This window comes from Pteropus medius, unplaced genomic scaffold (genome assembly GCF_902729225.1).
Source record: "Pteropus medius unplaced genomic scaffold, Ma_sr-lr_union100, whole genome shotgun sequence".
Classification (NCBI taxonomy): Eukaryota; Metazoa; Chordata; class Mammalia; order Chiroptera; family Pteropodidae; genus Pteropus; species Pteropus medius.
Genome location: NW_024341895.1, coordinates 784,396 through 810,515, shown reverse-complemented (window position 1 = coordinate 810,515; position 26,120 = coordinate 784,396). Strand labels below are relative to the sequence as shown.

The 26,120-nt window shown below is 54.5% G+C and overlaps 4 protein-coding genes across 9 annotated transcripts; 3 read left to right on the top strand and 1 right to left on the bottom strand.

The window, feature by feature from the left end:
- Positions 1 to 113: 113 nt before the first annotated feature.
- Positions 114 to 1,777, top strand: RETN (resistin). The gene is made up of 4 exons (XM_039858117.1): positions 114 to 196; positions 376 to 503; positions 1,068 to 1,145; positions 1,526 to 1,777. The coding sequence occupies exons 2-4, from the start codon at positions 386 to 388 to the stop codon at positions 1,660 to 1,662; spliced, it is 333 nt and encodes a 110-aa protein (XP_039714051.1). The 5' UTR covers positions 114 to 196; positions 376 to 385; the 3' UTR covers positions 1,663 to 1,777.
- Positions 1,778 to 6,418: 4,641 nt separating this feature from the next.
- Positions 6,419 to 9,222, top strand: MCEMP1 (mast cell expressed membrane protein 1). Its single transcript, XM_039858116.1, has 7 exons — positions 6,419 to 6,561; positions 6,897 to 6,986; positions 7,516 to 7,644; positions 7,848 to 7,898; positions 7,991 to 8,116; positions 8,361 to 8,429; positions 8,529 to 9,222. Exons 1-7 carry the CDS (start codon positions 6,441 to 6,443, stop codon positions 8,543 to 8,545), a joined length of 603 nt encoding a protein of 200 aa, XP_039714050.1. The 5' UTR covers positions 6,419 to 6,440; the 3' UTR covers positions 8,546 to 9,222.
- A 462-nt stretch (positions 9,223 to 9,684) lies between these two features.
- Positions 9,685 to 11,852, top strand: TRAPPC5 (trafficking protein particle complex subunit 5). Of its 2 annotated transcripts, none has more exons than XM_039858114.1 (2): positions 9,685 to 9,780; positions 11,242 to 11,852. In XM_039858114.1, exon 2 carries the CDS (start codon positions 11,248 to 11,250, stop codon positions 11,812 to 11,814), a length of 567 nt encoding a protein of 188 aa, XP_039714048.1. In that variant the 5' UTR covers positions 9,685 to 9,780; positions 11,242 to 11,247; the 3' UTR covers positions 11,815 to 11,852. The 2 variants fall into 2 exon arrangements, with proteins under 2 accessions (XP_039714048.1, XP_039714047.1); XM_039858113.1 differs by having other exon boundaries at positions 9,687 to 9,780; positions 11,233 to 11,852.
- A 2,387-nt stretch (positions 11,853 to 14,239) lies between these two features.
- Positions 14,240 to 25,799, bottom strand: FCER2 (Fc epsilon receptor II). 5 transcript variants are annotated; one of them, XM_039858078.1, is made up of 11 exons: positions 25,720 to 25,799; positions 21,831 to 21,934; positions 20,652 to 20,771; positions 20,279 to 20,332; positions 19,653 to 19,715; positions 19,387 to 19,449; positions 19,230 to 19,292; positions 19,051 to 19,140; positions 16,900 to 17,273; positions 16,661 to 16,767; positions 14,240 to 16,315 (listed from the first exon to the last, which is right to left on the bottom strand). In XM_039858078.1, the coding sequence occupies exons 2-11, from the start codon at positions 21,850 to 21,852 to the stop codon at positions 16,177 to 16,179; spliced, it is 1,095 nt and encodes a 364-aa protein (XP_039714012.1). In that variant the 5' UTR covers positions 21,853 to 21,934; positions 25,720 to 25,799; the 3' UTR covers positions 14,240 to 16,176. The 5 variants fall into 5 exon arrangements, with proteins under 5 accessions (XP_039714012.1, XP_039714039.1, XP_039714019.1 ...); XM_039858105.1 differs by having other exon boundaries at positions 16,900 to 17,051; XM_039858085.1 differs by lacking the exon at positions 25,720 to 25,799 and adding an exon at positions 24,041 to 24,166.
- Between the last annotated feature and the right edge of the window lie 321 nt (positions 25,800 to 26,120).

The window sequence follows — 26,120 nt, the reverse complement described above, 5'->3', positions numbered from 1 at the left end:
CCAGTCCGGATGTGGGAAGGGGGGGCCCTGGTCTGTTCTGGGGGCTTCCTCTTGGCCCTGGATGTGGAAAGGGGGGAAGGGACCAAGGGATGTATTACCCAAGACAGGAAGCCCCACATCCTGAGGCCTTAAAAAGGAAGATGTGGCAGCAACATGGAATTCACGTCTGATTTGGCCTGCTGAGTCTGCTCGAAGGGTAAGTGACAGCTGCTCCTGCTTCTGCCCAGAGCCCTGGCTGGGGAGCTGGGGACAAAGCTGGTCCCCCAGCCCTGTCCCTTAAAGGAACCCAGGGTTCAAGATCCTACATGCTCTGAGGGCCTGACCAGGATGGGCAGGGGCTGACCCAGCTGTGGGTCTCTTGGTTTCCTCTTTCAGCTCCTGCAGGATGAAGGCTCTCTCCCTCCTCCTCCTCCCTGTCCTGGGGCTGCTGGTGTGTGGCAGGCTGCTGTGTCCTATGGATGAAGCTATCGATAAGAAAATCCAGGATGTCACCAGCTCCCTAAGTAAGGACTTTCACATCCGATCTCAGCAGGGGCCTCAGAGGCCCCTCAGATTGCAGACCTGGAGTATAGCTCAATCTCCCCCAACCCAACCCAAACTAAAGCTCAACCCTAACCAATCCAATCCTAAACCCAATCCCAAATAAACCTCTACCTCGAGCTCAACCCCCTACTAAACCTTAAGTTCAAACCTTGACCTCAAACCCAACCCAACCACAATACAACTCCAATCCCAAACAAACCTCAACCTTGAGCCCAACCTAAACCTCAAGTTCAAACCCAACTTTAAGCGAAATTCAACCCTAAACCCAACCCAACCCCAACCACATCCAGCTCCACCTTTAACCACAGCTCCAAACCCTCCTTCCTCCAAAATGCCCACCTCAAGACAGACCCCAGGTGAGCTCCCCATCACCTGGGCTCTCCACAAGGGCCTGGACCACTCGGGCCTTCCTTGGGGGAGTTTTCTTGACCCCCTGCCTATCTCCAAGCCACCAGGGCCTGGGCAGCATGAGAACGGGGGAGGGGCAGCTTGGTCTCACAGACTCATCCTCCTCCCTCCTGCAGCTCTTGAGGCGATGAAAAACATTGATCTGTACTGTCGGAGTGTCACCTCCAGGGGCGACCTGGTCACCTGCCCCACAGGTGAGTACAGAAGTTCATTATCCAGGCTCTCACTTCTATTCACAGTACCCTGTACTCTATTCACAGTACCCTGTACTCTATTCACAGTACCCTGTACTCTATTCACAGTACCCTGTAATCCCCTTCCCCATGCCCAGCCTCTATTTCTCCAGGACCAGCCTCTGCGTCTCTAGGGTCCTGGTCTGCATGCCCAGCCTTCTCCCTGCCCCAGAGGCGGGACCCCATTTCCTTAGGACAGTGGCGTCCAGGGCCCCAGCCGCCAGCCTCCCCACAGCCCATGCACTGGCTCCCATTCCCTGGTGTGGGAGCCTCCAGGCCCCAGATCTCCATCCCCGATGCTGCTGGCTTGGGGTTCAAGCTTCCTCCACTACTGTCGGCAGGCTTCGTTGTCACTGGCTGCACGTGTGGCTCTGCCTGTGGCTCGTGGGATGTGCGCGCAGAGAGAACCTGCCACTGCCAGTGCGCGGGCATAGACTGGACTGGAGCACGTTGCTGTCGTATGCTGGTCAGCGGCTGAAGTCACGTGGCATGGGGGCGTGGCCAGGCCTCGGAGGGGCGAGTCTAGGCTTCGGAGGGCGGGGCTGGAAATAAACCCTGGAGAAGATGATGAAGAGGGTCTGGGCGCTGCTCTGTCTTTGTAGGGTGTGGGGGACTGAGCAGTGCGCTTAGATGCTGGAGGGAGGCGGGGGGCGGTGGGGAGTGACTGCGACTTTCTTCTGCCCCATTCCTCTTCCTTCATCTTGGCTCCCACTTCTACCTCAGAGAATGGGCTCATGGCCTCCTTCGTGGCCTCCCTGATGGTCACCCTCAGGTCTGGAGTCACCCTTGGGTTTTGGGCCTCCCGGAAGTTGATGGCCATTCTCTCCCCGCCCCGCCTCCCTCTCCGAGATTTCATCTAGGGTCTAGGTCTGGATGGGACAGGGTACCCCGCCCCCACCCCACATACACTCCAGGGCCTCAGAAGCCCCAGGGTCAGGGCAGATGCCTGAATCCTCTCAGCCTAGAGCCCTGAACCCGGCACTCCCCACCCCATCGAAGGAACCCCAAGGCGCAGGCAAAGCCAGCATTGTGGACAGAAAAGAGACTTCACGGGGCCTGGTGTGTGTGTGTGTGTGTGTGTGTGTGTGTGTGTGTGTGTGCACACGCACGTGCTGAGAACTCCTACCTGAGGCCACACATCACAAGTTCAAGTTTTCACATGTGCAGGTGCAATTTTCAATAGTTACAAGCCGCAGTCAACAGGGGCACATATGCACACCATCATGAACACTTGAATATGAAGACACAGTACTTATTTGCTCTTTGGTGTGTCCTTGGTGCTTAAAGGAGATTGTGGCACATAGTAGGCACTCAGGAAACGTCTGCTGAAAAAAATAGCAATGAACCACGTGGGCACACTGCCCAGGCGTACGTGCGCTACATACACACAGAGTTACACATAGCCACGTGCATGCACAGGACACAATCCAGCTATTACTGTCAGACAGAGGTACTATGCCCACAGACACACATGGACACAGAAAGGCATTCCTGAAATACACAGACATGCCCACAGGGGGTGGGCGCATGGGGACACATAGACACATATAAACCTTAGACAGACTCTCATGCTTCCAACATCAAGTCTCCACCCCAGTTTAGATGATAGTGAGTTCAATCTGGGCTCAATTCCCTAAAAAGCAAACCCCAGCATCCGAGTGCACAAATCCAGGTGATTTGGGGTCCAGTTCTCTGAGAATCCTAACCTGGGGTCTTAAAATCCAGCCCCTGAGATATGTAGACTTCAGAACTCTTGGTGCCCAGTTTAAAAGGGACCCCAAACTCAAAAGTCACAGCACCATGCTCCAGGAGCTGGAGAATGGGTCCTAGGGTGACGTTTGTTTTTCAGGATGTCTTGGACTCTCCTTCTCTGCTGCCCACCCCCTATAATGGCACAGGATCAGCCCCTGTCTGATCCTGGGGGCCCTCAGCAGAGATCATGAACACTTCTGGTGCCTATGGAAGCCATCCAGATCCCAACCCAGTGATTCCCCTCTCAGGTCCTCCTTCCTAACCCCACTGTGCCATGGGGTTGGAGTGAGACCGCTGAGTCAAAGTGTGTTTAGGACCAGAGAAGGCGAATCTAGTGTCTTGTCTGTCCTTCTCCCTCACTGATTTGGGGGAGGAGGAGCACTCCCTTGTCCCAAGGCCCTGATGTGTATGCCTTTGTCTCTAAGCCCCACGCATGTGTCCCACTCTAACCGGACCCCAAGAAGGGCCTCTTCAGAGCCCTCAATGGTGTCTGGTTTCAAAGTGCAAACTTGGAAATCATATCTTACTGTCCATGTGACCTTGGACAAGCAAGCCCCCTTCTTGAACCTCTATTGCTCTATTCACCAATTGCCCAGGTCCCTGTGGTAGCCAAGAGTCTTCAAGTGCCACAGACCCCACTTCAAGCTAGTTTGAACAAAAGTTAAAAGGAAGCTTCTGGATTATATAACTGAGAGGCCCAGTGTTATATCAACGGATTCAGGAAGCTGAACCTGTGCTGGCTGGAAAATTACTACTTGGCTATTGCCCATGGGAACATAACGCTCTAACAATAAGCTTTCTGCTTCTGTACCCCTGCTTGGACAACCAACCTGTGGGTTGACAGTTAGTAAAAAGAAGAAAAATAGACTTGAGTTCAAACAAGATGAAGAATGGGGTTTAGGGCTTAAAAACCTTGTACCTCTACATTTCAAGGCTGCTTGATTTGGGGTCTGCATACCCTTGGCAGACCCGGCTGGTTGAGTAAAGAGTGTGTTTCCCATAACTCACTGATTTCTGGTGGTCCATGTGTCTATCGGGGGCTGGCTGCTACAACAAACCCAGGGTCTCAAATGATGTCTCCATGACTCAAGTCTCTCTAGGGTCTGCTTTTATTGGTACTGGTTTCACTCTCATGCAGGTTCGCCTCGTCAGGGCTCTAAGTTTACATTCTCCCAGTGCGACAGCCCTGGGAGTGGGGGTGAAACAAGAGAAAATGCCATTTTTCTTGGTTAACACAACAAAAGTTCCTGTCCTGAGTCTCATTGGTTGAGTCTTGTTCTTTTGCCTGCCCCTGTGCCAAATCTTAGACTCTGATTGGCTGGACCTGGATCATGTGCCCACCTTAAGCCAATCCCTGATTAGGACACATTTTGTTTCTTAAAAGAAATAGAGATTCTTACCCCATGAAAGGGGATGGTCAGATAACCCTATGGAGCCCTCTCAGGCCACTGTAACATGACTGCTTGTGGGTCTACACTGTCACGGCTGCCTTTTTCTGAAGGTCCAGTGGACTGGAGCCAGGTCATAGCTCCATGTGAGCCACAGAAATGTGCTAAGCTGTGGCCCCGCCCCTGGAGTCTGTCCACTGGAGCAGAGCCAGCCCGATTGGCCCGTCTCCGCTGTGGCTGTTACAGCAGAAGAGGGCCGAATTGCTCAAGGGCTGACTGCTTTATTCCATAAGAAAGAGGAGCTGGCGCCTAATCACTGTTAAATTGATCTTCCTGGAGTAGACAAGGTTGGCAATAGTTTAGGAAAGAGAATATTATCCTCACCAGATCTTGAGGGACCATTCCAAACCTATCTTGAATTTAATCGCATATTTTAAACCTAGAACAGAACACTTCCCGCACGTTGTCAGAAAGTCTTTTACTTCTTTTTTCCAAAGGGAGAAAACTATAACACCTCGGACTGGCATTGTCCAATATGGCAGCCATTGAGCCCTTGAAATGTGGCCCTTCTGAATTGAAATGCACCGTAAGTGTAAATACGTGTTTGATTTTGAAGACTCAATACCTCTCAAAAGTAAACTATATCAATTATTTAAAAATATCATCTACATGCTGAAGTGATAATATTTTAGGTATATGTTAAATAAAATATATTATTAAAATTAATTTAGCTTGTCTCTTTTGATTTTTTTAATGTGGCTGCTAGAAAATGTCTAATTAACTAATTAATTAATTAATTAATTTTTCTATGGTGACATTGGTTAATGAAATCCAATAAGTTTCAGCTGTACATTTTAACTGTAAGAGGTATATATATTTACACTGTGCTCACCTCTCACAGTTAGATTTCTTTCTGTCACCACATATTTGACCCTCTTTACCCCATCTACCTTTCCCTCTCCCCTCCCCTCTGGTAACCACTAATCTATTGTCCATGTCCATAAGTCTCCATTTGTTTGTCTTGTTCATTTGTTGCTTTTAGGTTTATATGAAAATTTTAATTAAACATGTGGTTTATATTATATTTCTCTTGGAAGGCACTGCTCTAGATTTAAAGAGAAAATTCCCTATACACATTGTCTCATGTTTATTCCCAGATTTCAAGGTCAAATAGACACAAAGAGAGCTTTAAGGCACCTAGATAGAATGTAGGCATGTGAATGCATGAATATGTATATTTCTCTGGTTAAGCACGTTTGAAAGCATATGAATGGGTGTGCGATGTGTTATACATGAGTGGATGTGTGACCAAGGGTATTTGAGAGTGTGTGTGTGCAAGTATGTGTGTGTGAGTCTAGGGAGATGAGCAGATGTGTGGATAAGAGTGAGTGTTTCTGAGTGTTTCTCCATCTGGGGTCTCCAGACTGAGGGAAAAATAGATCCAGGGAAAGTCAAGGTGTGGGTCTGGCCTCGGTCTCAGATATGAGTGGGAGGTTTCGGTGGTTAGCACTGTTGCCTCACATCCGTTCCTTTCCTCCATGGGGCCTTGAGGAAAGACAATTTCTTGGGGTGGAGCAAAGGGGTGGGGTTGAGGCAGGAGGGAGGAAGGTGTGGGGACCCAGAAATCCTGCCTTCAAGTCTAGCTGTCCCTACCCTGGAAGGTGGAACTCTGAGGAGGACGAGGTTTATCCAGGTGGACGCCCTCCCCCACCCAGCCACACACACAGCTTCCTGTAAAGTTTCTAACCATTAACATTTTAAAATTTATTTTATTGAATATAATTGACATATTACGCTGTATAAATACAAGGTGTACAATGTGTTGATTTGATACATTTATATAATGCAAAACGATGGCCATAGGTGTTAGTAACACGTCTATCACAAGTTCCTGATCATTGTGTTCTGTCTCTGGGTCTGTGGGCTTCTCTTCTTGGTCATCCCTGAGAACTCAGGTCTCCTAAAACCTCTCTTGATTGGGGGGGGGGCAGTGAGGATGCCCCATGGTTGGAGGGTCTGGGATCCCTGAAAAGAAGAGGCTGATCTTTTCTTCCTCCCTCGCACCCCAACCCGGAGATTTCCTCATCTGCCGTAACACCTTCCGGTGGGTGGGGATATGTGTGGACAAATTGGCAGACTGGGGACCATGGAAGCTGAGGAAATCTACATGAACCAGGCCAGGATGCAGGCAGCAGCCTTTAAAGACAAGCAACGGGGGGCCCCAGACAATAAAAAAGGTTAGGCACCTTGGGATGGGGGATGAACAGCAGACAGAGGGAGAAGTTGGTATGGAGAAGTAAGGGGCTGAGAATTGGGACCAGAAAGCCTCGTGTGTGCGGTGTGTGTGTGTGTGTGTGTGTGTGTGTGTATCACTGTATCAAAATGCTCACGCACACCCTCTTCTTTTAACCAATTAGCAGATGTTAGGTCCCCACCCCTTAACTTTTATCCCCAGAAATGCGTTGTGTGTAGGGGTAAGGTGAACCAAGATTTCTGAGCCCCGCTCCCATCCCCATGCCCACCCCAGAGCTCTAGGCAGGTTTCCAAACCTTTCTCACTGACTCACCCACAGGTGCAGATGACCCTGACTATGAAAATATCACCTTGACCTTCAGAAACCAGAACCAGTCAAAGGACAGTCATTCACCACCCAAGAATCAGGGTGAGCAGCCACCCACCAGCCCACATCCCATAGCCTTGGGACGGGTCCATGGGAGGACATCACAAGGACAGCAGCAGAATGTGAAGGTCAGGGTCAGTGGTGTGGGGTGTGGTGGCATTAAGGTTTGTGTGTGACAGTGATGGGGGTAGCTTTGTAGGTGGTGGTGATGATTGTGCAGATGTAAGTGTTGGTGAAGTTTTGGGTTATGGTGAGTAGGTGACAATGTAGTAAATTGGGAAGGAATCACCTAGACAGAACTGATGAGGGTGTTGTCGATGAAGACAATGCTGGAACCAGTGGGCATTGATGTTGGCGGCCGTTGTTGACAGCTACTGCTAACATTGGTGACTGTCGGTGATGGGGACGGTAAGGGGGGACATGATGGTGACAGTGTTGTTGATCACGGCTGCTGATTGTATTGAGAAGAGTGGGTGTAGGTGACAGAGCTATTGATGGTATTAGAGTCAGTCCTGATGGTCCAAGTGGCAGTGTTGAGTCCCGGAGGTCACCTGTCCTGCTTCTACCCTAGTCCCAGTCCGGTCCAGATCGTCTTTAGACTCTACCCAGACCCCTCGTTGGTTGCACGGAGCCGCCATAAGCCTGTACATTCTCCTCGCCCTATTTTGCATCATTCTGTTGGTTTGGGTCGTGATGAAACGTGAGTGGTCTTTTTGTTTTTTGGGTTTTGGTGTGTGTCGGGGAGGGGACTAAATAAATGTGAAAGGGTCTTAGACAGCTGGGGAGGCCCAATGTTCCCACCATTGCCTTTTCTCCCAGTCCTTCTCCCTTCCCTCACCCCTGCTCCCAGGGCTGCAGAACTGAGGTGCTTCAAGGATTTTCCTTCTTCCCCATCCTGAACAGATTCTGAGATGTCTAGAGAGCTGCTGGGCTTGAAAATGGACCTCTTGAATGGTGAGGGGTGGGGAACTAGGGAGGGCCTGAGAGGTCAGGGTGGGGGTAGGGAGAGCAGCAGTGACACAGACTTCCCCGTCTCACACCCTCAGTTTCCATCTCAGCACGAGAGTGCCAGGAGGGGCAGACAAAGGGCTGGAGAGACATCCACCAGCGCTTTGGTGAGGTTGACATGGTCAAGAAGAACGTCCAGGACGGGAAGGAGAAACTGTTATCAGGTGCCCTTGTGGGCCTTCACTGGGCAGATCGCAGCGTTGGAGAAAAAGGGGAGGGGGCAGCAGGGCTCCCACCCTCCCAGAATGCAGGGTTTGGAGGGGTGATGGATGCCACCTTCAAGTCACTCAGGGGTATTTAAATGCTGCTGAGAACCCCAAGTGCACAGGCAAGGACGGGACTTCCAATAAAAGTGGGGGCCTTGTCTGAGCCCCCACCCCAGCTTTCTCTTTCTTACCCCATCCTCAGCCACAAATGAAATCAAGACTCAATTGCAGAAAATCTCTGAGATGCTGCAGAAGAAAATGTCAAATGAAAGTAAGCTGGGGCCGGGGGAGGCAGAGCCCAGGATCTGGCCCTAGCTTCTCTTGGGGGATGACCTGCCTGATCTTGGATCTCTGCCTCCCCCCACCACAGTGTCCCCATCTAAATAAACAACCAGATGTGAAAGCCTTGGCTGCAGCTTGGAGGATGGGGTTGCATCTCCCAGTGAAGATGGAACATGAAGGCCTCAACCTGGTCTGAACCTATCGTCTCCACACGTAGAAAATCATGTGTCATGGTGAATGAGTGTTGTGAAGTCGCATGTGTGCATGTGTGTGTGGGAGGTAAGCATTTCACGGAGGGCAGGTATTTCAGTGTGTCCCACAAGGACGTGAATTGGGTGAATGTTGAATGTGGGAGTCACAGTGGGTGTGGTATGCTTGCCTGTGTCATTGTCTATGTGACACATGTGTGTATTGTGTCATGCATGTCACGGTGGGTGGCTGTGTCAGCAGGGAACACAAAAGTGTGTCACTGTGAGTGTGAGTGTTGGTGACATGTTGCCTATGTATGTTTCTGGGTGTAAACATGCATGATATCCAGCAATATGTCGTGTGTGTAATTGTCGTGGTGGAGGAGTACGTAGCACATACCACTGGAATGTATCACTGTAATTGTGGGTGTCGCAGTGTGTGCCCTGTCACTCCCTGTGCCCACATGAACAAATGTGTGTCTATATGATTGTGCCCGACTATGTCACTGAGGGTGCTCAGAGCATGTACACACATGTCTGTTTGTTTCTGCACTCATATTTTGTGATTCATGGAAATAAAGTCCAAGGGAAAATGCTGTGTGTTTCAAATCTGTTGTTGGGGTGACTGGGGGACTTTGGGGCTTCGTAGGTGAGGGTCTGCGGGTGTTTGGACTTGGGGAATGGGGAAAAACCACACAATGAACAAATGGACGTTATGCCAGGAACGCTGGGGGCACAAGGGTATGTAAGAACGATGTCCCGAGTGGGTCGCTGTGTGTCTATGAATTCGTACACAGAGTGTAACTGAGTCCCTGTGCCCTTAGTGTGTGCCCATGAGGGTTTGTGGCCTGAGATGTACATATGTACACATGTACCCGACAAAGAGAAGTGTGCCCATCGTCAAACGTGTGCCCCTGGGCATGTCACCACGATGACACTGTCTCCGTGAATAGGAGCCAACCAAGGCCTGCGAGGTCCCCAGCCGTGGGGCCGCAGCCCTTGGTTGGGAGGACACGCGCGCCCCCCGGTGGCCGCTCCTCAGAATCACAGTGCAGGCCCCGCCCACACATCTGCCCGCCACGGCGCCTGCGCACAGAGGGCCTTTTACGGCGTCGTAAAGCAGCTCGGTCGAGCCGACGGCTGCAGTTCCCGGTGAGACCCCTTCTGTCAGCTCCTGACCTCTCCCCGCGGGCTTCTGGGTCCTGGGCCGGGGTCTCTGCGTCCGCGATCTCCGGACCGCCTGCTCCGGTTCACCCAGGGTGGCCTCAAGGAGGATGGGCTCCTCTGCGGTCCCTCTGCCTGATACGCGCCGGGGTGGGGGGTGCCTGGGCCCCTGCCTTTCTGCGGTTCGATTCACTAGCCCCCATCGGAGCCCGGAGCGGGGCGTCTCAACACTGCCCCTCCGGGTCCTCCCCATGTAGGCGGCCGCGCACCGGGGCGGGGGCGTCCTGAAGCCCCTGGAACCCCGCTGGCTTCCCATCCCCCATGCAGATCTCTTGGGGGCCCGCTCAGCATCCCCAGATCCCTCCAGCAGCCCCTGGCTCCATCCCTGCCTATCTGGGGCAGGGTTCTCAGCTACCCCTCCAGACCCCATCCTGGGCGGCGGCTTTACACTTGAGTGGGCGAGGGCGGAGGGGAAGGGAGAGTGTCTCAGCGTCCTTGGGATCCTCCATTTGCTACCGCCCTGCCCTGCAGGTTTCAGCACCCTGTCGGGGTTTTCTCCAGCAGATCTCCCTCTGTCTGTCTCCCGCACCGACAGTTGTGGCTTCTAGCGGTGGGGTGGAGGATCACAGCGTCCCCTCCTGGTTCCCCGCAAGCCTGACCGCCACCCCGCCCCCCACCCCGTAGTCCAGCTACCTTTCTGGAGAGCACAGGGTGGAGGGCTCCCAACGCCTCTGCCTTGTCGCCCATGCCGGCTCCCACCTCCGCCCCCAGTCTTTTTTTAAATGCAGGCCCATCCGCGTTCCAAGGAGACGCGCTTCGCGGAAGGCGCGGGGTTGAAAGGATTCCCAACGCCCCCTCCTGGCTTGTCCATGTATCTTGTCTTTTCCCCAAGCGTCTCATCCTGGCGGATGGTCTCGACACATCCCCTACTCCCACCCACCGTGTCTGGTTTTCCGCCGGCGACAGGCAGGGAAGTTCTCTTTACCCGCAGGAAGTAAGTGCTGTAGTGCACTTGGGAGAGGGACAGTTGCCAGTTTCTCATTGTTCCCCATCCTCTTCCCATCCCAGCCCTAGGTCTGACGCCCCACCCCCGACTCCGTGCACTAGTTTTCTAGTCGCTGCCACAGGTGGCCGACGGCGCACAAATGTGCTTTTCACTTGGAACTCGAGAGTTGGGGGAGGGTTTCCAGCGCCCCCTTGTGGTCCCCTCCTGTGTCCTCCCACCTAAGCTCTCATCGAGTATAAGCCCACCCCTTTCCCCTTTGTCCTTCTCTGGCTAGGGGTAATGGAGGCGACTTTTACACGCAGGCGAATGCCCCTTTTACTTCCATTCATCTCTTCCGACGTGTAAAGTCGGCGAAGGAGCACATGGGGGTGGGCTGGGGGTCCCAGGGTTCCTGCTCCCGCCCCCGACACCGGCTTTGCCTGGTCTTCCCGCAGGGCGGCGGCGGCGGCATGGAGGCGCGCTTCACGCGCGGGAAGTCGGCGCTCCTGGAGCGCGCGCTGACGCGGCCGCGCACCGAGGTGAGCCTGAGCGCCTTCGCGCTGCTCTTCTCAGAGCTGGTGCAACATTGCCAGAGCCGCGTCTTCTCCGTGGCCGAGCTGCAGGCGCGCCTGGCGGCGCTGGGTCGCCAGGTAGGCGCTCGCGTTCTGGATGCGCTGGTGGCTCGAGAAAAGGGTGCCCGGCGGGAGACCAAGGTGCTGGGCGCCCTGCTGTTTGTCAAGGGCGCCGTGTGGAAAGCGCTGTTCGGCAAGGAGGCTGACAAGCTGGAGCAGGCCAACGACGACGCACGCACCTTCTACATCATCGAGCGGGAACCGCTCATCAACACCTACATCTCGGTACCCAAGGAAAATAGCACACTCAACTGTGCCAGCTTCACGGCAGGCATCGTGGAGGCAGTGCTCACGCACAGTGGCTTCCCCGCCAAGGTCACAGCGCACTGGCACAAGGGCACCACACTAATGATCAAGTTTGAGGAGGCTGTCATCGCCCGAGACCGAGCCCTGGAGGGCCGTTGACCTCGCCCCTGAAGATAAAGGATGAGAGAGCCCTTTTCCCAAGCGTGTCTTGTGTGTTGTGTGAGGGCCTCAGAGATCCATCCGCTCAACACCTTGACCCAGGTTCCTGCCCCAGGCTGGTGAGGGAGGCCAAGGCCCAGGCATGTTTATAATGCAGTGGGGAGGTGGGGAGGGCCAGCTGGGACCTAGCTTGGGCTTTCAGGCAGGGTTGGGGAGATAGACCAGGCAGAAGGAGCTCTTGGAGTGGGGATAGGCTGGCAGTTTCTGGAATTAGAGTTGGAGGCTGAAGGGGTGGGAGGGAGTGGGGAGGGATCAGGCTAAGATGGACTCCTTTAGACCAGAGGCTGGCACACTGTATCTGTGAAGGACCAGATAGTGAATAGTTTGTGCCTAGCAGTAGGTCAATGATTGAGTGTGGCTATGCACCTAGAAAACAAGCTTACCCCAGCTCCAGACCCTTACTACTCAAAGTGTGGTCCGAGGACCAGCAGATCAGCATCTCTGGGGAGCTTGTTGGAAGTGCAGACCCTCAGGCCCACCCCAGGCCTACTGAGTCTGCGTTTTAGCCATTGGGGGAGTCCCTCTGTACCTTAGTTTGAGAAGCAATGCACTAGGGCAGTGGTCCCCAACCTTTTTGGCTCCAGGGACCGGTGTTCCTATGAGAATCTAATGTTTGACGATCTGAGGTGGAGCCCAGGCGGTGATGCTAGCTCTAGGGGGCGGCTGCGGATACATATGAAGCTTCGCTCGCCTGGCCGCTGCTCACCTCCTGCTGTGCGACCCGGTTCCTAACAGACCACGGACCAGTACAGTCCACAGCCCAGGGGTTGGGGACCCCTGCACTAGGACACAGAATTGTAAAACTTTGGGTGGCTGGGTGCCACCACCCTCCCGAGTTTCAGATATTCTAGATCTGGGTGGGCTGGACGATTTGCATTTCTAACAAGTTCCTAGGAATTGCTGATGCTCTGGGGTTACCCTTTGAGAACTATAACCCAAGACACCTGGTTCTCAAGGGGAAGTACATGGACTCACGTTAGAATCATCTGGATGCTTAAGATAGTTTGAAGTCAATTTCTGAATACACAATCGCTACTTGAACACACATCCCTTGTTTAAAAATCACACCTCAGGCAACACTTCCTTTCCCTTTTGCCTGAGGCCCCGAGCACTCCTCCTCCCCAGGGTAAATCCTGCCACCCCTTGAGGAAACTTCTTCAAATTTTCCGTTCCCTTACCCCCACAGGACCTGTTTTGAAGGAGAACCTTAGGTGTTTTCTGCTGGGTTCCCCTCACCACTTATAGAACATTTAAAGATAGGGTGGTACAGCTCTTCAATTTGCTTGTTAGAATCCTCTGTCTAGCCCCATTATGTAGGGTGGCATAAGATGGGGAGACCTGGGTGCCAGGCTTGGTTGGGGGGCAGTTTTAGTCATCTCAGCAGGAGGTGATGAGCCGGGTGGGCTTCAGCGCATTGCGAAGAAGGCAGTGAGTGTCAATAGGGTAAATAAAACTACCAGCGCCCAACATGTGTAGCACACAGATGGTCAGAAAATGGCTCTTGGCTGGGGGAGGGAAGCGGGCCCAAGGGAGCTGGGAGGGGGTGGTTATGGCGGCAGCCTGAATCCGAGAGGCCGTGTCAGAGGTCTGGGGGTCAGCGCAGAGATCGAAGCCACAGGCCTGGAGGAAGGAGAGCCAGAGGGTGTGATGGGAAATCAGATTTCAGAGGAAACTATAGGGTTCATCTTAGGGTGTAGCAGCCTGAGGTCCTCAGGGAACCTGGGAGTGGCTCTCTGGATCTGCTTGGGGGTCGGGGACCAGATTGCAGGAGAGAGGCAGGAGGCAAGGATGGCACAGCCGGCTCCATGCCGAGGCCCAGCAGTGAAGGATGCCTGAGAGGTGGGGAAAGAAGGGAGGAGAAAGGGCTTGTCCTCGAGGGAGGGGATGCGGGAGAGCTCATAAACTGGGAGAGGACGGCCCAGGGTCTGTTTCTCCCCTGGGGATTTGTGGAGCAGGCCAGAACAAGCTGTAGGTTTGTGAGATTGGGCACCCATTTAGGGCGAGGGAGGATGGGGAGAAAGAACAGGTAGCTGTGGTTCTCATCATAGTGGCTTTGAGTTAGGATACTTGGGGCTGCAAGTAAGGTCTCAACTGAGGCCTCCAGACAGGTGGGACTGAAGGGTAGGGGCCCGATGCCAGCCCTTGGTGACTCAGGCAGGCAGCATCCCCTCATTCCACAGGCCGCAAAGCAGGTCCGAGAGAAGGGGTATTTGCCCATGGTCACACATTAATTTGACATGTTTTTTGAGTGCCTACTGTGTACTAGGTGCTGGGAACACAGCTGAGAACAAAACAGAAGTGTTTGCCCTGAAGCTTGCACTCTACCTGGCTGAGGCGGCCAACAAACAGACGAGTAAATTCCGCATTTTGTTGAAAGGAGTACCGTGGTAAGAAAGTACAGTGGAGTAAAAAAGTCAGGGTGCCATTTTAAATGGGAGGGAGGGGTGCTCAGCATAGGCCTTGCTGAGGAGTAAGCAGGGGAGGCAGCAAGTGCAAACCCCCTGAGCTGGGAGCAAGTCTTCAGTGTTCCAGGAACAGTGAGGAGGCTGGGGTGGCAGGAGGAGAGAAGCTGGGGAGGGGAGGTGGCAGGGAGGGGCTCTGCGAAGGTGAAGGACCCTGTAGGACTTCGGCTTTTTTTCTGAGCTGGAAGGTTTGGGACAAGTGAAAAGTGAGCCCCCAGCAGTTCGGGTGAGCAAGGATGGGGGCTGCACCAAGGCAGCAGCTGGAGTGGGTGACAAGTGGGTGGATTCTGAGTACAGCTTGGTGGCGGGGCCCGTGGCTTTCCTTATGGGTCTGGAGGGGCTGGTGAGGGAGAGAGGTGGCGAGGATGACCCCAACGTTGGCCTGAGGGACTGGTAGAGTGGAGCTATGAATTCCTCACGTGCGGAGCTAGGTAAACGAGAGGCCCAGAGTGCTGAGGAGGTTTCTGGGGGAGATAAATCTGGGGTGGGCAGTAGGTAGAGATAACAAGATCTGGGATTCCAACCTGGGTTTCACTCCAAGGGCCCAGCTCTGTCCCCACCTTGTCCTGAACCCCAGGACTCCCAGGTGCCACTACAGCACCTTCCTCAACCCAGCCCCTCCTTGGGCTGTGGCTGGCCTCTTCTCCTGGGATCCCAGGTGGTCCAGCGTGGGCATCTGCCTATGGAGCCCCTCCTCCCCGGGGGACCTGAGAATCACGTGAGCACGTCTCGCTCTTCTCTAGGCCCGGTATTGAGCGTGGGATGTCCTAAGATCCTGGCCTGCCTCCCTCCTGTCTCAGATGTAGAGCTGACCTTGGCCAAGCCCAGGGCTGGTGCTGCCTCGGCCACCCGGACCCTAAGTGGGAGTGGTGCCGGGACCTCGATCTGAACTGGCTGCCAGGTGACCAGGCCACCTCCCCATCGGTCTCTGCATTCTGCTAGCACTGAGTGCCTTCTGTGTACTGGGCCCATTCTGACCACTTCGTCTGTGGTCATTCAGGCTCTTTCCCCAGCAGCCCGGGCTGGGGAACTAGGCTCAGGGCTATCCACTGCTTTGCCCTGCAATACTCCTGGGATTCTCCGCTCACTAGACCCAGAGTCTTCATCTCTAGCTCTGCCTACTGAATGCTTCTTGTAAAGAAGTAGGGGGGAAAAAAGGTGGAGAGGCACAAATGCCACTTCAGTTAGTTGTTCCTGATACTCAAAGGTGGCCTCAGGCACCAGGCTCTGGGACTCCCAGCTCCCACCTTCCACACCTGGAGACCTCTGAGGAGGGGTGTGTGAGGGGCTGTTGTCGTCCTAGGCTGCCAGGGAGGCCTAGCCATCTGAGCCAGGGTGGGTCCTGCGGTGCCAGGACACGGGCCGCATCTGGGGAGGACGAGGGAGGGTCCGCTCCTGACTCCAGCAGACAGGGAGGAGGGGGCAGTGTGGAAGCACATGAGTCCGGGGTGGCTGCCGCCGCTCCCTGGAAACTTAGGCTGCAGGCACTGCGCCCCTGTAGGGAGCGCTGCCAGCATTCAGGTTGGCAGGTGGGGTTCTCGAGGTGGGAACTCTAATCACTTGAAAGCAGGGAGTTTGGGCTGAGGGACAAGAAACAGGTCCTCTGGGGTGTTGGCAAGAGCCAGGGATGGGTCAGCTGCCTTTGGGCAGGAAACAATGTCACCAAGACACTTCAGCCACAAAAGAGGCACCCAGGCTCTGGTCGGGGGTCCTCAGGGTCCCATTCTGGGCCTGGCCATTACCATGTTTGAAGTGGGGGAGAGACAAAGAGGGGTGAACCTGGCAGGCAGGCAGGGGGCTGTCAGGATCCATGTCTTGGACCGAGGCGGCAGGTGGGCACTCAGCACGTGGCCAGCCGGTCACACACCCAGCCGTCCAGGTAGTTGTTGCAGAAGGCATCGTTCCACTGCCCAAAGCCCAGCATCATCACGCAGTCCTCGCCCTGGTCCCCGTTGTTGGGCTCCCCGGGCCGCCAGTTGCTGGAGCAGAAGGCTTCAGGTCAGAGGATGAAGCAGGGGGAAGGGGCCCCACTGCCTTCAGCCGAGACACACCCCTCTGAGCCTGGGCTCACCTCACCGCATCCCTGGATCCCCACCCCATCTCCGTGCAGCCTTAGAAATTTTATCTTAATGAGATCCCTAATAAAACTTAGTGCTGTGGTTAAACACAAAACAAAAAAGCCTGACCATCTGCCGTTGCAATCCAGAGGCTCCCCAAGTCCGGGCCTGGGGCACATGCCCCCAAATACCCTCCCCTCATCAGGGAGAGGTCCCCCTCTTCGAGTCTGGTCCTGGAGCCATCGCCTCTGTGTCCCCCCTTCTCACCTATAGTTCAGCGGTTTCTGGTCCATCCAGACAAACTCCCCCTCTATGTTCAGGTCCCGAAGGCCAATCCAGGAGCCCTGCCTGTTGATGTATTTGGCCAGGAAATCCTAGGGAGCAGGACAGAGTGGGTGGGCTGGGAGGGGTTCCTGGGCCCTTTCGCCATTCAAGAGGTTGGGGTGGGGCTCCACCACCCCCCTGACCACCATGTTGGCCACACCCTGTGCAGAGCCCAGGCCCACCTGCTCCTCTTGACTGTGGATGCTGACCAGCCGCCCTTGGAGTTTGCTGCAGGCCTCCCGTGCCTGGATCCACCTCTTGGCACCCTTGCCGAAGTAGTAGCACTTGTGTTGAAAATTGACCCACCTCTCGGGGCACGTGTTACACGTGGAGCCTGGGGTGGAGGAGAGGCTCAGGGGGTCAGCTGTGGTGGGCACCGTGGTGGGTGGCATGGTGGGTGCCATGGCTGGCACTGTGGCAGGTGCTGTGGCTGCTCTCGTGGTGGGCAGCATGGCTGATGTGGCAGACGCCGTGGTGGGCGCCATGGTGGGCAGCATGGGTACAGTGGGCACAGTAGTTGGCAGCGTCTCTCCTGGAGTCACTCTTGGCATCCAGGCTGAAAGCAGACCCACCCCCGAGCCTAACAGTGTCGCAGGCAGCCTCCTCCCTGCAGCTCCGATGCTGACGTGCAAGGCCAGCTCCACCAAGGGAGCACTGCAGGCGCCAACGCTGTTACCACAGACGTCACCACCGCCTCCGCTGTGAGCAGAGCGTCAGCCTCTGACACGGTCGTCAGACACCTCCTGGCCAGCAGCACTTCCGCAGCCCACACCATTACCACATCATCAGCACCATGGCCAGCGGCACCTCAGCCACCAGTGTCCTCACCACAAACAGCTTCACGGTCAGACACACTGTGACTGCTCACAGCATTCCCACCAAGACCTCTGTAGCCAACAGCGCCTCGACTGCCAACACCATGGCCCCAAACACTGCCACTGTCAGCCACACCTTATCACCAATATTACCACAGCATCATCATCCACAATTGCCAGCAACATCTCTCCACCACCAACACCATGGCCGACGTCACCTTTGCCAACACCACACCAGCATGTCTTAATCACCAGTGCTGATGGCCATGCTGAGACCAGGACCGCCAGCATTACTTTCCCTGGTACTGTCCCCATCAACTGCTTCAATGACAGCACCCCAAACTAGCACCCTTGGCCACGTTCTGGGATACTGAGTTGATTTCCTCCTCATTGGTCAGGAGAGCCTGTGGGAATGGGGAAGGGGACTGGGGGGCTGGGTCCCCACGGCTTCGACCCAGGGCCACCTCGGCCTCTCTCTCCCCTTGCTCCCACCCCAGGAAAACTCTCAGGCGCTGCCAGCACCACCAGTAGTCCCAGGTGGGAAGGTGGACCCACTCTTACTGGGTCCACTCACTTGTGATTTACAATAGATTTTCTTAAGAGTGACGTGCAGAGACAGCTCCACGGTGTCAGTGAAATTTTCTAGGAGCCTGGGGTCCACAGAAGTTTGTGATGCCCGGGAGGAGCAGAGCTAGGTGTGCTTCTTACTCATGACATAGCAACAGTGCACTGCCTTCTGGGGCGCCATGCTAGAAAGGAACAGAACATCTCTAGTTCCTTCAAGAAAACTTTGGGGAAGTTGTCATGGCTGTGTGTCGCGTGGTTTTCAGAGACAGCCGCCCTCATCAGAGCGAGTGCGGCCCAGCTCCATCCTCCCAGCATCCCCAGGGGACCACTCGGGTCTGGGTCTCTTGCTGGAATCTCCACGCTGGGCCCCGGGGACACAGATCCTCCCTCCTCTCACCCAGCGGGGCAGACCAAACATCAAGGGTGGGGGTGGGGGTGCAGTGGGACTTCAGGTTAAAGGCACAGTGGTTGAATGTCTGCCCTCTCTGCAGCCTTCTGGGGCCACCCCCATGACCCTCGTACCTGCCAGCATTGCCTCTATCACTGCCACCTCTGGCGAAAGTGCTACAGTTCCTGTCATCCCCTCTATGGCCCTCTGGCTGGATCAGACAACATTCCGGGGGAGTTGTGGCTGAGGGCACCCTACTGATGGCCCTCGACCCTTGGCTGAGCCATGACGGGTAGAGGACAGATCAGGAAAGAGAACCCAGTGGTGGGAAATGAGAACAGTTTTTACCTGGAGGGAAAACATGAGGGACCCCTTCACCCCAGATCAGTGTGGGGGGAGCAGTTAGACTCAGGGCTTTCTCATGTGTCCCCCTTTGGCTCTGCAACATGCACACACCTGCTCATATTACCACACACACACTTGCTACACATTCGAACACACACCACACATCTGTATTTTACACACGTACACCCACACTCATGGGCACAGACGCACACACTCACCGTTGGACACTCGAAGCTCTATCCACAGCTTTGCCACCTCCTCCTGGAGTCTTTCCAATGAATTCAAGGCTGTGCGTCTCTCATTCAAGCCTTGGGCAGTCGGATGGGGACAGCGGTCACAGACAAACCTGTGGGCCCCTCCTGGTCCCTCCCTACCTCTGGCCCCTCTCAAGCCTCACCCTGGGACTTGAGGTTGCTCAGGTCTTCAAGAAGTCCATCCAGATTCTGGGAGAGCTCAGAGTCTAATGGGAGGGCAGGACAGGTGTCAGGAACGATGCCTGTGGGCCTCAAGGTCCCCATGGCTCTGGCACCCTGCCACCCACCCCGATCTCTCACCCTGAGCTTTCATTCTTTTCTGCTCTGCTTGAATTTTCTCCATGTTCTGTGACATCTGGGCAGCTGGTTGCAGGGGAGGGAGCTCAATGGTAAGTCCCTCAGGGACACCCCCATTCTGCCCACCGGCCCCCTTGGCCCCTTAACCTGGGGCTATAGGGCCACCTGCTCATTTTGTAATTCATAGGTGGTCTGGAGCATCATACCCACATGTTCATCCAAGTCCTCCCTCCTCTCCTTCCCCCAGACTCCCAGCTGAGTTCACTCACCCTGGGATTTCTGGGCCATCTGGTCACCCTTGTGATTTTCTAAGGCCTTGGAAACCTGAGAGACTGGGGCAGGTTTTGGGAGAGAAGATGTGTCCTCGGGAGCCAGGCAGGAAGGTCCTTGAGTCCCCAACCCCTCCCCACAGCCCCAAATGCAGGGGCCCCCTCATGTAGTCACAAGGGTTACAACTTTTTAATTTCGGAGGCAAAAGTATTCAGGAAAATGCAGGCAAGAATAGAATGAATTAGTGTACCTTTTCCCGACCCAAAATTAAATATGAAAATAGCAGGCATTTATTGAAAGCTCACTTGATGCCAGGTGTGTTCTAAGTGCTTCGAAAGACTTAGCTTGTCTCTACCTCACAGCACTGAAATGATGCCCATTCTACAGGTGACTAAGCTGAGGCACTGAGTCCTTCCATAACATTCCATCAGGTGCTCCCCAGCTCTCTCCTAAAAGAGCTGATGGGTTTTTTCCCCTACCCAGGGAGGGAGGAAACACAGGCTGACCCTCCATTCCTTGGGGGACACTGGAGCCCAGTCCTCCCACGTCCCATAGTGGTCAGTGGCAGAAGGAGGACAAGAGCCTGGTGTCTTGGCCCCCTTCTCCAACCCTGGCCCCTCCATACCATTCCGGGCAGCGGTCTCTTCCAGGTGTTTCAGATTCTGTACAGTGTCCCAGTCTGGGCAGGAGAGAAGAGAAGGGGAGAGAAAGGGTTCTTCAGATGCCCCTGCCCCCTTCCCCCTGCCATCTGGGGATGGCGCCCTTGGGTATATCATGTGGGAGGTGCCCAAAGGGTGGGAGATGGGAGATAGGCAAGAGCAAGGGGAGTGGCCTCTTGAGAGCGGAGGAAGGGACATGAGAAGGGGCCAGCGGGGACAAGGTGGGAGACGCGATGGGGGAATTGGGCTCCAAGGGGTGGGCTGGGCTCCCTGGGATCTGAGTGGGGGGTCTGGAGGGAACACGAGAAGGGGACCACGCGGGGCTGGGAATGTCCTCACGCCACAGGAGAAGCAAGGTGAGCAGACCGGCCCACAGCGCGGCCGTCACCAGCCCCAACAGCGCTATCTGCATCCCCAGCTTGCAGCACTGCCGCCGACTTCTGTGAAACTCGAAAACCTCTGCCAGGAATGGGGCAAACAACAAGGGGTGTAGGGTGAGGTTGGGCTCCAGCTCTGCCTGTTTCCCCATTGCCCAGAGTCTTAAAGTCCTGACAGCCTATGCAGAGCCCGCACTGAAGCAGAGGGTCTCAGTGGCCCCCCAGCCTCCTCTGAGAAGGTAGCTACCTTCCTCTCACTCTATCTTTCGTGTCTGTCAGCACCTCGAACTTCGTACGTCCATCTCTGCATCTGTACCTCTCTGAGTCGGTCACTCCACCCATCCAGCCCAATGTCTGCTACTCCTTCTGCCCACACTCCAGGTGTCAGCGAGCCTGACCCAGGGGCCAGGTCACTGTCCAGAGAGATATGCCCGGGGCCAGGAGGTGACACCCCTCTTCCATGGGCCCCCTCCTCAGATGGCTGACCCCAGCCAGCTTTCACCTCTGCCCTTCTTCCCTTTTGTGGGTTCAACTACCTGCCCCCGCCTAATGCCGAGTCCCCAGCCTCACCTCCAGAAGGCTGGGTTCTCTCTCCCCTCAGCCCTCACCCTGACACCTGTGTCCCACTCTGGGCCTCGTCCCTCAATACAGGACACGGGGTCTCAGTTCTTCCGCCATATCCAAGCTCTTCCCCAGCTCTTTTCCTGGATGGTAGACACCCCCCAGGCCTCACCCCAGCTCCTGGGCCCCCCAAAACTCTACCTTGATGTTCCACTGCAGGCCTGGGCCCCCTCCCTTCATCCTGGCTGGGAGGTTTCATTATGCTGAATCTCCCTCCTTCTGAGTCCTCGTCCCACTTGGTCTCCCACTCTGTTGGGCTCCCAGTGCCCCAGCTGGAACTGTTTTTTTTGTTGTTGTTGGGAAGGTGTTGAGTCAGAGAAGGGAGGTGCCCTCGGCTTCCCTTTCTGCCTGGCTCTGTGCCATGAAGGCAACTCGGGGCTTACTCATCCCCCACAGTGGGCCTTTCCTAAAAATTCACTCTTCTCAGAAAAGGACCCAAGAGCCCTCTCCTCTCCTAAGTGGAAGGTAGGAGGTCAGGGTTCTTGCTTTTGCCAGTGTCAGCTCCAGTGGATCCTCTCACCTGCGTATGAACTTTCCTCCATGGCAGCCCTGCTTGGATCCTCCCAGTGACGGGATGCTCACCACCTGTCAGGCACACTCACACCTCCGGCTGAGATCTGGGTTCTAATGAGGGTTAAGGTTAGATTATCGGGCTCTAGTTACTGGTACAAGATGCCATCTGGGGCTTGAGAAGCTTAGTGACTTTAGTTCACATTGGGAGTCGGTGTTGCAGTTAACTGGGAGATGCAGCTGGTACGGCCTGAGACTGGAGGTTGGTGCCTCAGAGCCCATCACATGTGAGGTACACAGCAGGTGCTCAATAAATATGTACCCATATGATCTTAGCAAGTGGCTGAACCTCGAAATCAATATCCTCATCTGTAAAATGATGAGGTTACCCTAACCTAACCATAACATTAAAACTAACACTGAAACCCTAAAGCCTTACCATATCCGGATCCATAAAGCTAGCTCTAAACCTATGTGAAACATGAAACCTGACTATAACCCTGCACCTCATCCAACTGTGCTCCTGACCCTAAACCAAAGCCTAACACTTTAACATACCCTAACACTAGTTACTCCTCATGCTGAACCTAAACCCTAAACCAAACCCTAACCCAACTGAAACCTAACCCTGAACATAACCTTAATCCTCATCAAATCCTAACTAAAAAAAAAAAAAGAAAAAATCAATTAACGAAATTCACCACATTTACAAAATAAAGGAGGAAACTTATAAGGTCATCAATAGATTTTTAAAAATGAGATGTTATACTTACTGAAACCACTGTAAATAATACCTAATATCTAGTAAGTGCTCAAAATTATATATTTTTATTTTCAAAAATAAATGAAAGATAAAGTGATACTAATAATACTATACTGTACTGTAGGGCAGTGGTCGGCTTTATGTGGACATGTAACATGCTTTGAACAAGGCCTGGCACATAGTAAGTCCCCCAAATATCCTCAACTCTTATTATTCTCGCTGCATGTGCAACCGGGGCCCAGGACCCAACCTTTCAGAGCCTCAATTTTTCCCTCAGTAAAATGGGGGCTATCATATACCCAACTTGTGAGGCTCTGATAGGATCAAATGACGTATAATGTCTTTTGTGAGGCTTTCGGTACAGTGCTGCACATAGTGGGTCTTCAGGTACTAAACATTTATTAGTCATCTACTCTGTGCCAGGTCCTGCTGAGAAATGCAGAGACTGTCGCCAAGCCTTAGCTTCCTCCTCTGCCAATCTTCTCAAGGCATTTTTAAAGTCGCTTAACTTTAAAACACCCACTATGTGCTAAAGAGCTTGGGATTTAGGTCAGACAAACCTGGGGGTCTGTCCCTATTGCTGTTAGACTATGGAAAGTTGCTTCCCTTCTCTGGGCCTGGGGGAAATGGAGATGTGGGGCAGCGAGTCTCTGAGTACCAGCAGCTTAGCTTGGGTCTTAGGCCACCCTTGAGGAGGCCAGAGGTGTCACCATCCTGAAGCTGCACATGCCTGAGCCCGAGCCAGCCAGACCTTGGGCTGAGTCCCAGCTTCTTCCCGGATGAGCGACTCGGTTTGCTCATCTGTAAACTGGGGGTGAGTGACAGTGCTGACGCCACTGGATGCAGTACGACGGGGTGCGCAAGGTGCAGGAAGCCTAGTGGTGGGCTGCTGGGTAAACTAGAGGGTAAGTGATTTGTCCACATCCTAGTAGCGGGACTGGGACCGGGACCCAGGACCTGAGACCTTGGAGCTTGTTTGCTCAACCCCCTGGGGACATGGCTTCCAGGTGGATGTCCGCTAGTAACTGCCAGGACAGCAGGGTCCCAAAGCCAGACCATCTTTCTAACACCAGAGCTCCTGCCTCTGCTTACGACCTTCCATGGCTTCCCAGGGCCCTCCACCATCGGTCCCCCATCTTTTTTGCGTAGTCACGCCAATCGGCTGGCTTTCATTTTGCCCAAACAGGTCCTGCACACCTAGAGATCTTATCCATGCCCCCTATCACTCATGGCCCACTGCCCTCCCCTCACACAGACCTCCTCCTGGTCACCCCTCAAGACTCAGGCCAGAGCTTGTTTCTTCCAGGAAACCAATGTCACTTCAACCACCAGCCCGTGCACACACACACACACACACACACACCGAGTCACATACGTGTGCGTGAGGCACACACTCAGAGGCACACACAGACACACAGTTGCACACTCACACACATCACACACTCACACTCACTGACATGAGTTTTGAATGCGTCTTTGTCCTTCTGGTCCGTTGGGGCTGATTGGAGAGGCAGCAGAGGCCACGAGCTGTGGCAAGGAGTTGAGCCCAGAGGCACACTTTCTTCTGAAGGCAGACACACCCACGGCTTCTATGCTCACAGACCTCACTATGGGCTCACCGCCCGGATAACCCTGTTACACGCATGACCTCCTCTAGAGCATCCACCACCCGGTGAAGTCCACGCTATTATTATCTCCATGTCTCAGGTCGGCAAACTGAGGTTCAGAGACACCAACCCACATCCCCAAAGTGTTGAAGGAGGCAAGTGGTAGAGTCGGGATTTGAACCAAAGTGACTGGGCAGGGAGAGGAGAGGGAGAGCAAGAGGGAGGGAAGAAAAAGATACATGAGATCACACGAGAAGTTTAATTTAGTAGCAACGTGTGCTAGGCACAGTTCTTAGCATCTTAGATGCAGGAACACATTTAAGGTTCGCAATCACCCTGTGAGATAGATGCTTTTGTTATCTATGCTGTCTTATGGATGAAAGATGTGAAGCACAGAGACATTAAGTAATTTGCCCAAAGTCACACAGCTCATAAGTGGTATCCTGGGTTCAAGGATTTGAACCCAGGCAGCATGGGTCCTGAGTCTGCAACCCTAACCACCATGCCAGCTACCCTTGTATTTATGTCTTGGCACTTTATTTACCTTGTTCTTCCTCCTGATACCATGTCGCCTGATCCTTAACCCCAACCCCACTCTTGATTGGGGAATGCACAATGCCAAACACCCCAGTCTTGGATGGGCTGCCACCTCAACACAGGCTTGACACCCAGTGTCATTCTGGAAGATGCCCACGTGTGCCCCCGTGCCTTACCTCCCAACCAGGACAGAGTCGGGCCCTCTGCCAGATGGATAGGGGTCTGGCTGGAATGTCCCCTGGAATGTACGCTCCAGAACATCGGGGATAGTGCTGCCTTGTCCATCACACTGTGTCCCCAGCGTGGGAACGCATAACCCTCCGTATATGTGTATTGAATGAATGACTGGTGGGCTGGGGCTGCTCATTCTGGGCCCCCCAAGTGTCCCTTTTAACCTTGATCTGGGCTAATTGTGGGGCCTTGAACCCATTGAATGGTTTGCCAAGTGACAGAGAATGACCATTTCAAGTAGAGAAGAGAGTTGGCAGGTGAGCATCAGAGAGAGGTCACTGGGGGCCGCTGGATGGACAAAGGACAGCAGGAGGCCTGGGTGGGATCCGGGGAGCTCTCATGGGGGCCAGACAGACCTTGGGAGGCTGTTTTTGGAGGGCCTGGCAGGGCCGGAGACAGCGGGGGTGGGGGGGTCTGTCACCCGGTCCAAGGGCCTGAGGAGGTAGCTTAGAGCAGCGGCTACGGGAATGGAAGGAAGCAGGTCGCTTTGAGAAGAGAGGAGCCTTAGTAAGGGGCGAAATGAGGGAGTGGGTACTTGGAAGGTGCTGTGAAAAATGACAGTCTCAGCCGAATGTCTAGGTGGACAGTGCGGCTGTCCCAGCGATGAGGACACAGTAAGGAGGAGAAGAAAGTTTAGGAATAAGCCCTGTTGGGCCTCAGTGAGGACACGGGACCGGTTCTGGATAGAGGATGGAGGTGGATTGGAATCCGGCGTTCCCAGGTCCCCGCTCGCGCCAGCGCGGGTGCACAGCCAGACCTACCTCGCGCTCCCAGGCGCCGCAGCCGGGGTCCTGCCAGCAGTCGGTTTAGACAAGAGGATGCTTTGGGGGTAAAATCCCAACTGGGGGCCCCGTCACGGGATCGCCCCCTTCCTCTTCCCCTCTGCGGTATCAACCCACGTCTCTCACTTCAGGGGAAAAACAGGAAACCGTGCGGATGTGGGCCCTGGTCTGACGGTGTCGGTTCTTCTTTCAGGTCTGCGACCCCTAAGCCGCGGCCGCGCCTCGCCCATCGCCGGTCCTGGATTCCTGCTCAACGGGAACGCGTCTGGGGTCCCACGACCACCCTACACGGTCCCCAGATGGGACCCGACCCCAGCCCCAGCTCGACACCAACTCCGCCCCCGCCACGCCCGCACGGATGCTCGGATCCCCACCACTAA

What these genes read in the sequence shown, in the direction of transcription:
- FCER2 (XM_039858068.1), bottom strand. Translation starts at nt 21,509, where the DNA reads ATGAAACCTCCCAGCCAGGATGAAGGGAGGGGGCCCAGGCCTGCAGTG. An exon ending in GATGGCCCAGAAATCCCAGG is followed by an intron (nt 19,450 to 19,652) that starts GTGAGTGAACTC and finishes CCCTGCAACCAG; the next exon opens with CTGCCCAGATGTCACAGAAC. An exon ending in CAGAAACCGCTGAACTATAG is followed by an intron (nt 16,316 to 16,660) that starts GTGAGAAGGGGG and finishes CTTCTGCTCCAG; the next exon opens with CAACTGGCGGCCCGGGGAGC.
- TRAPPC5 (XM_039858114.1), top strand. Translation starts at nt 11,248, where the DNA reads ATGGAGGCGCGCTTCACGCGCGGGAAGTCGGCGCTCCTGGAGCGCGCG.
- RETN (XM_039858117.1), top strand. Translation starts at nt 386, where the DNA reads ATGAAGGCTCTCTCCCTCCTCCTCCTCCCTGTCCTGGGGCTGCTGGTG. An exon ending in GGATGTCACCAGCTCCCTAA is followed by an intron (nt 504 to 1,067) that starts GTAAGGACTTTC and finishes TCCCTCCTGCAG; the next exon opens with CTCTTGAGGCGATGAAAAAC. An exon ending in CCTGGTCACCTGCCCCACAG is followed by an intron (nt 1,146 to 1,525) that starts GTGAGTACAGAA and finishes TACTGTCGGCAG; the next exon opens with GCTTCGTTGTCACTGGCTGC.
- MCEMP1 (XM_039858116.1), top strand. Translation starts at nt 6,441, where the DNA reads ATGTGTGGACAAATTGGCAGACTGGGGACCATGGAAGCTGAGGAAATC. An exon ending in TTCACCACCCAAGAATCAGG is followed by an intron (nt 6,987 to 7,515) that starts GTGAGCAGCCAC and finishes CTTCTACCCTAG; the next exon opens with TCCCAGTCCGGTCCAGATCG. An exon ending in GAAGGAGAAACTGTTATCAG is followed by an intron (nt 8,117 to 8,360) that starts GTGCCCTTGTGG and finishes CCCCATCCTCAG; the next exon opens with CCACAAATGAAATCAAGACT.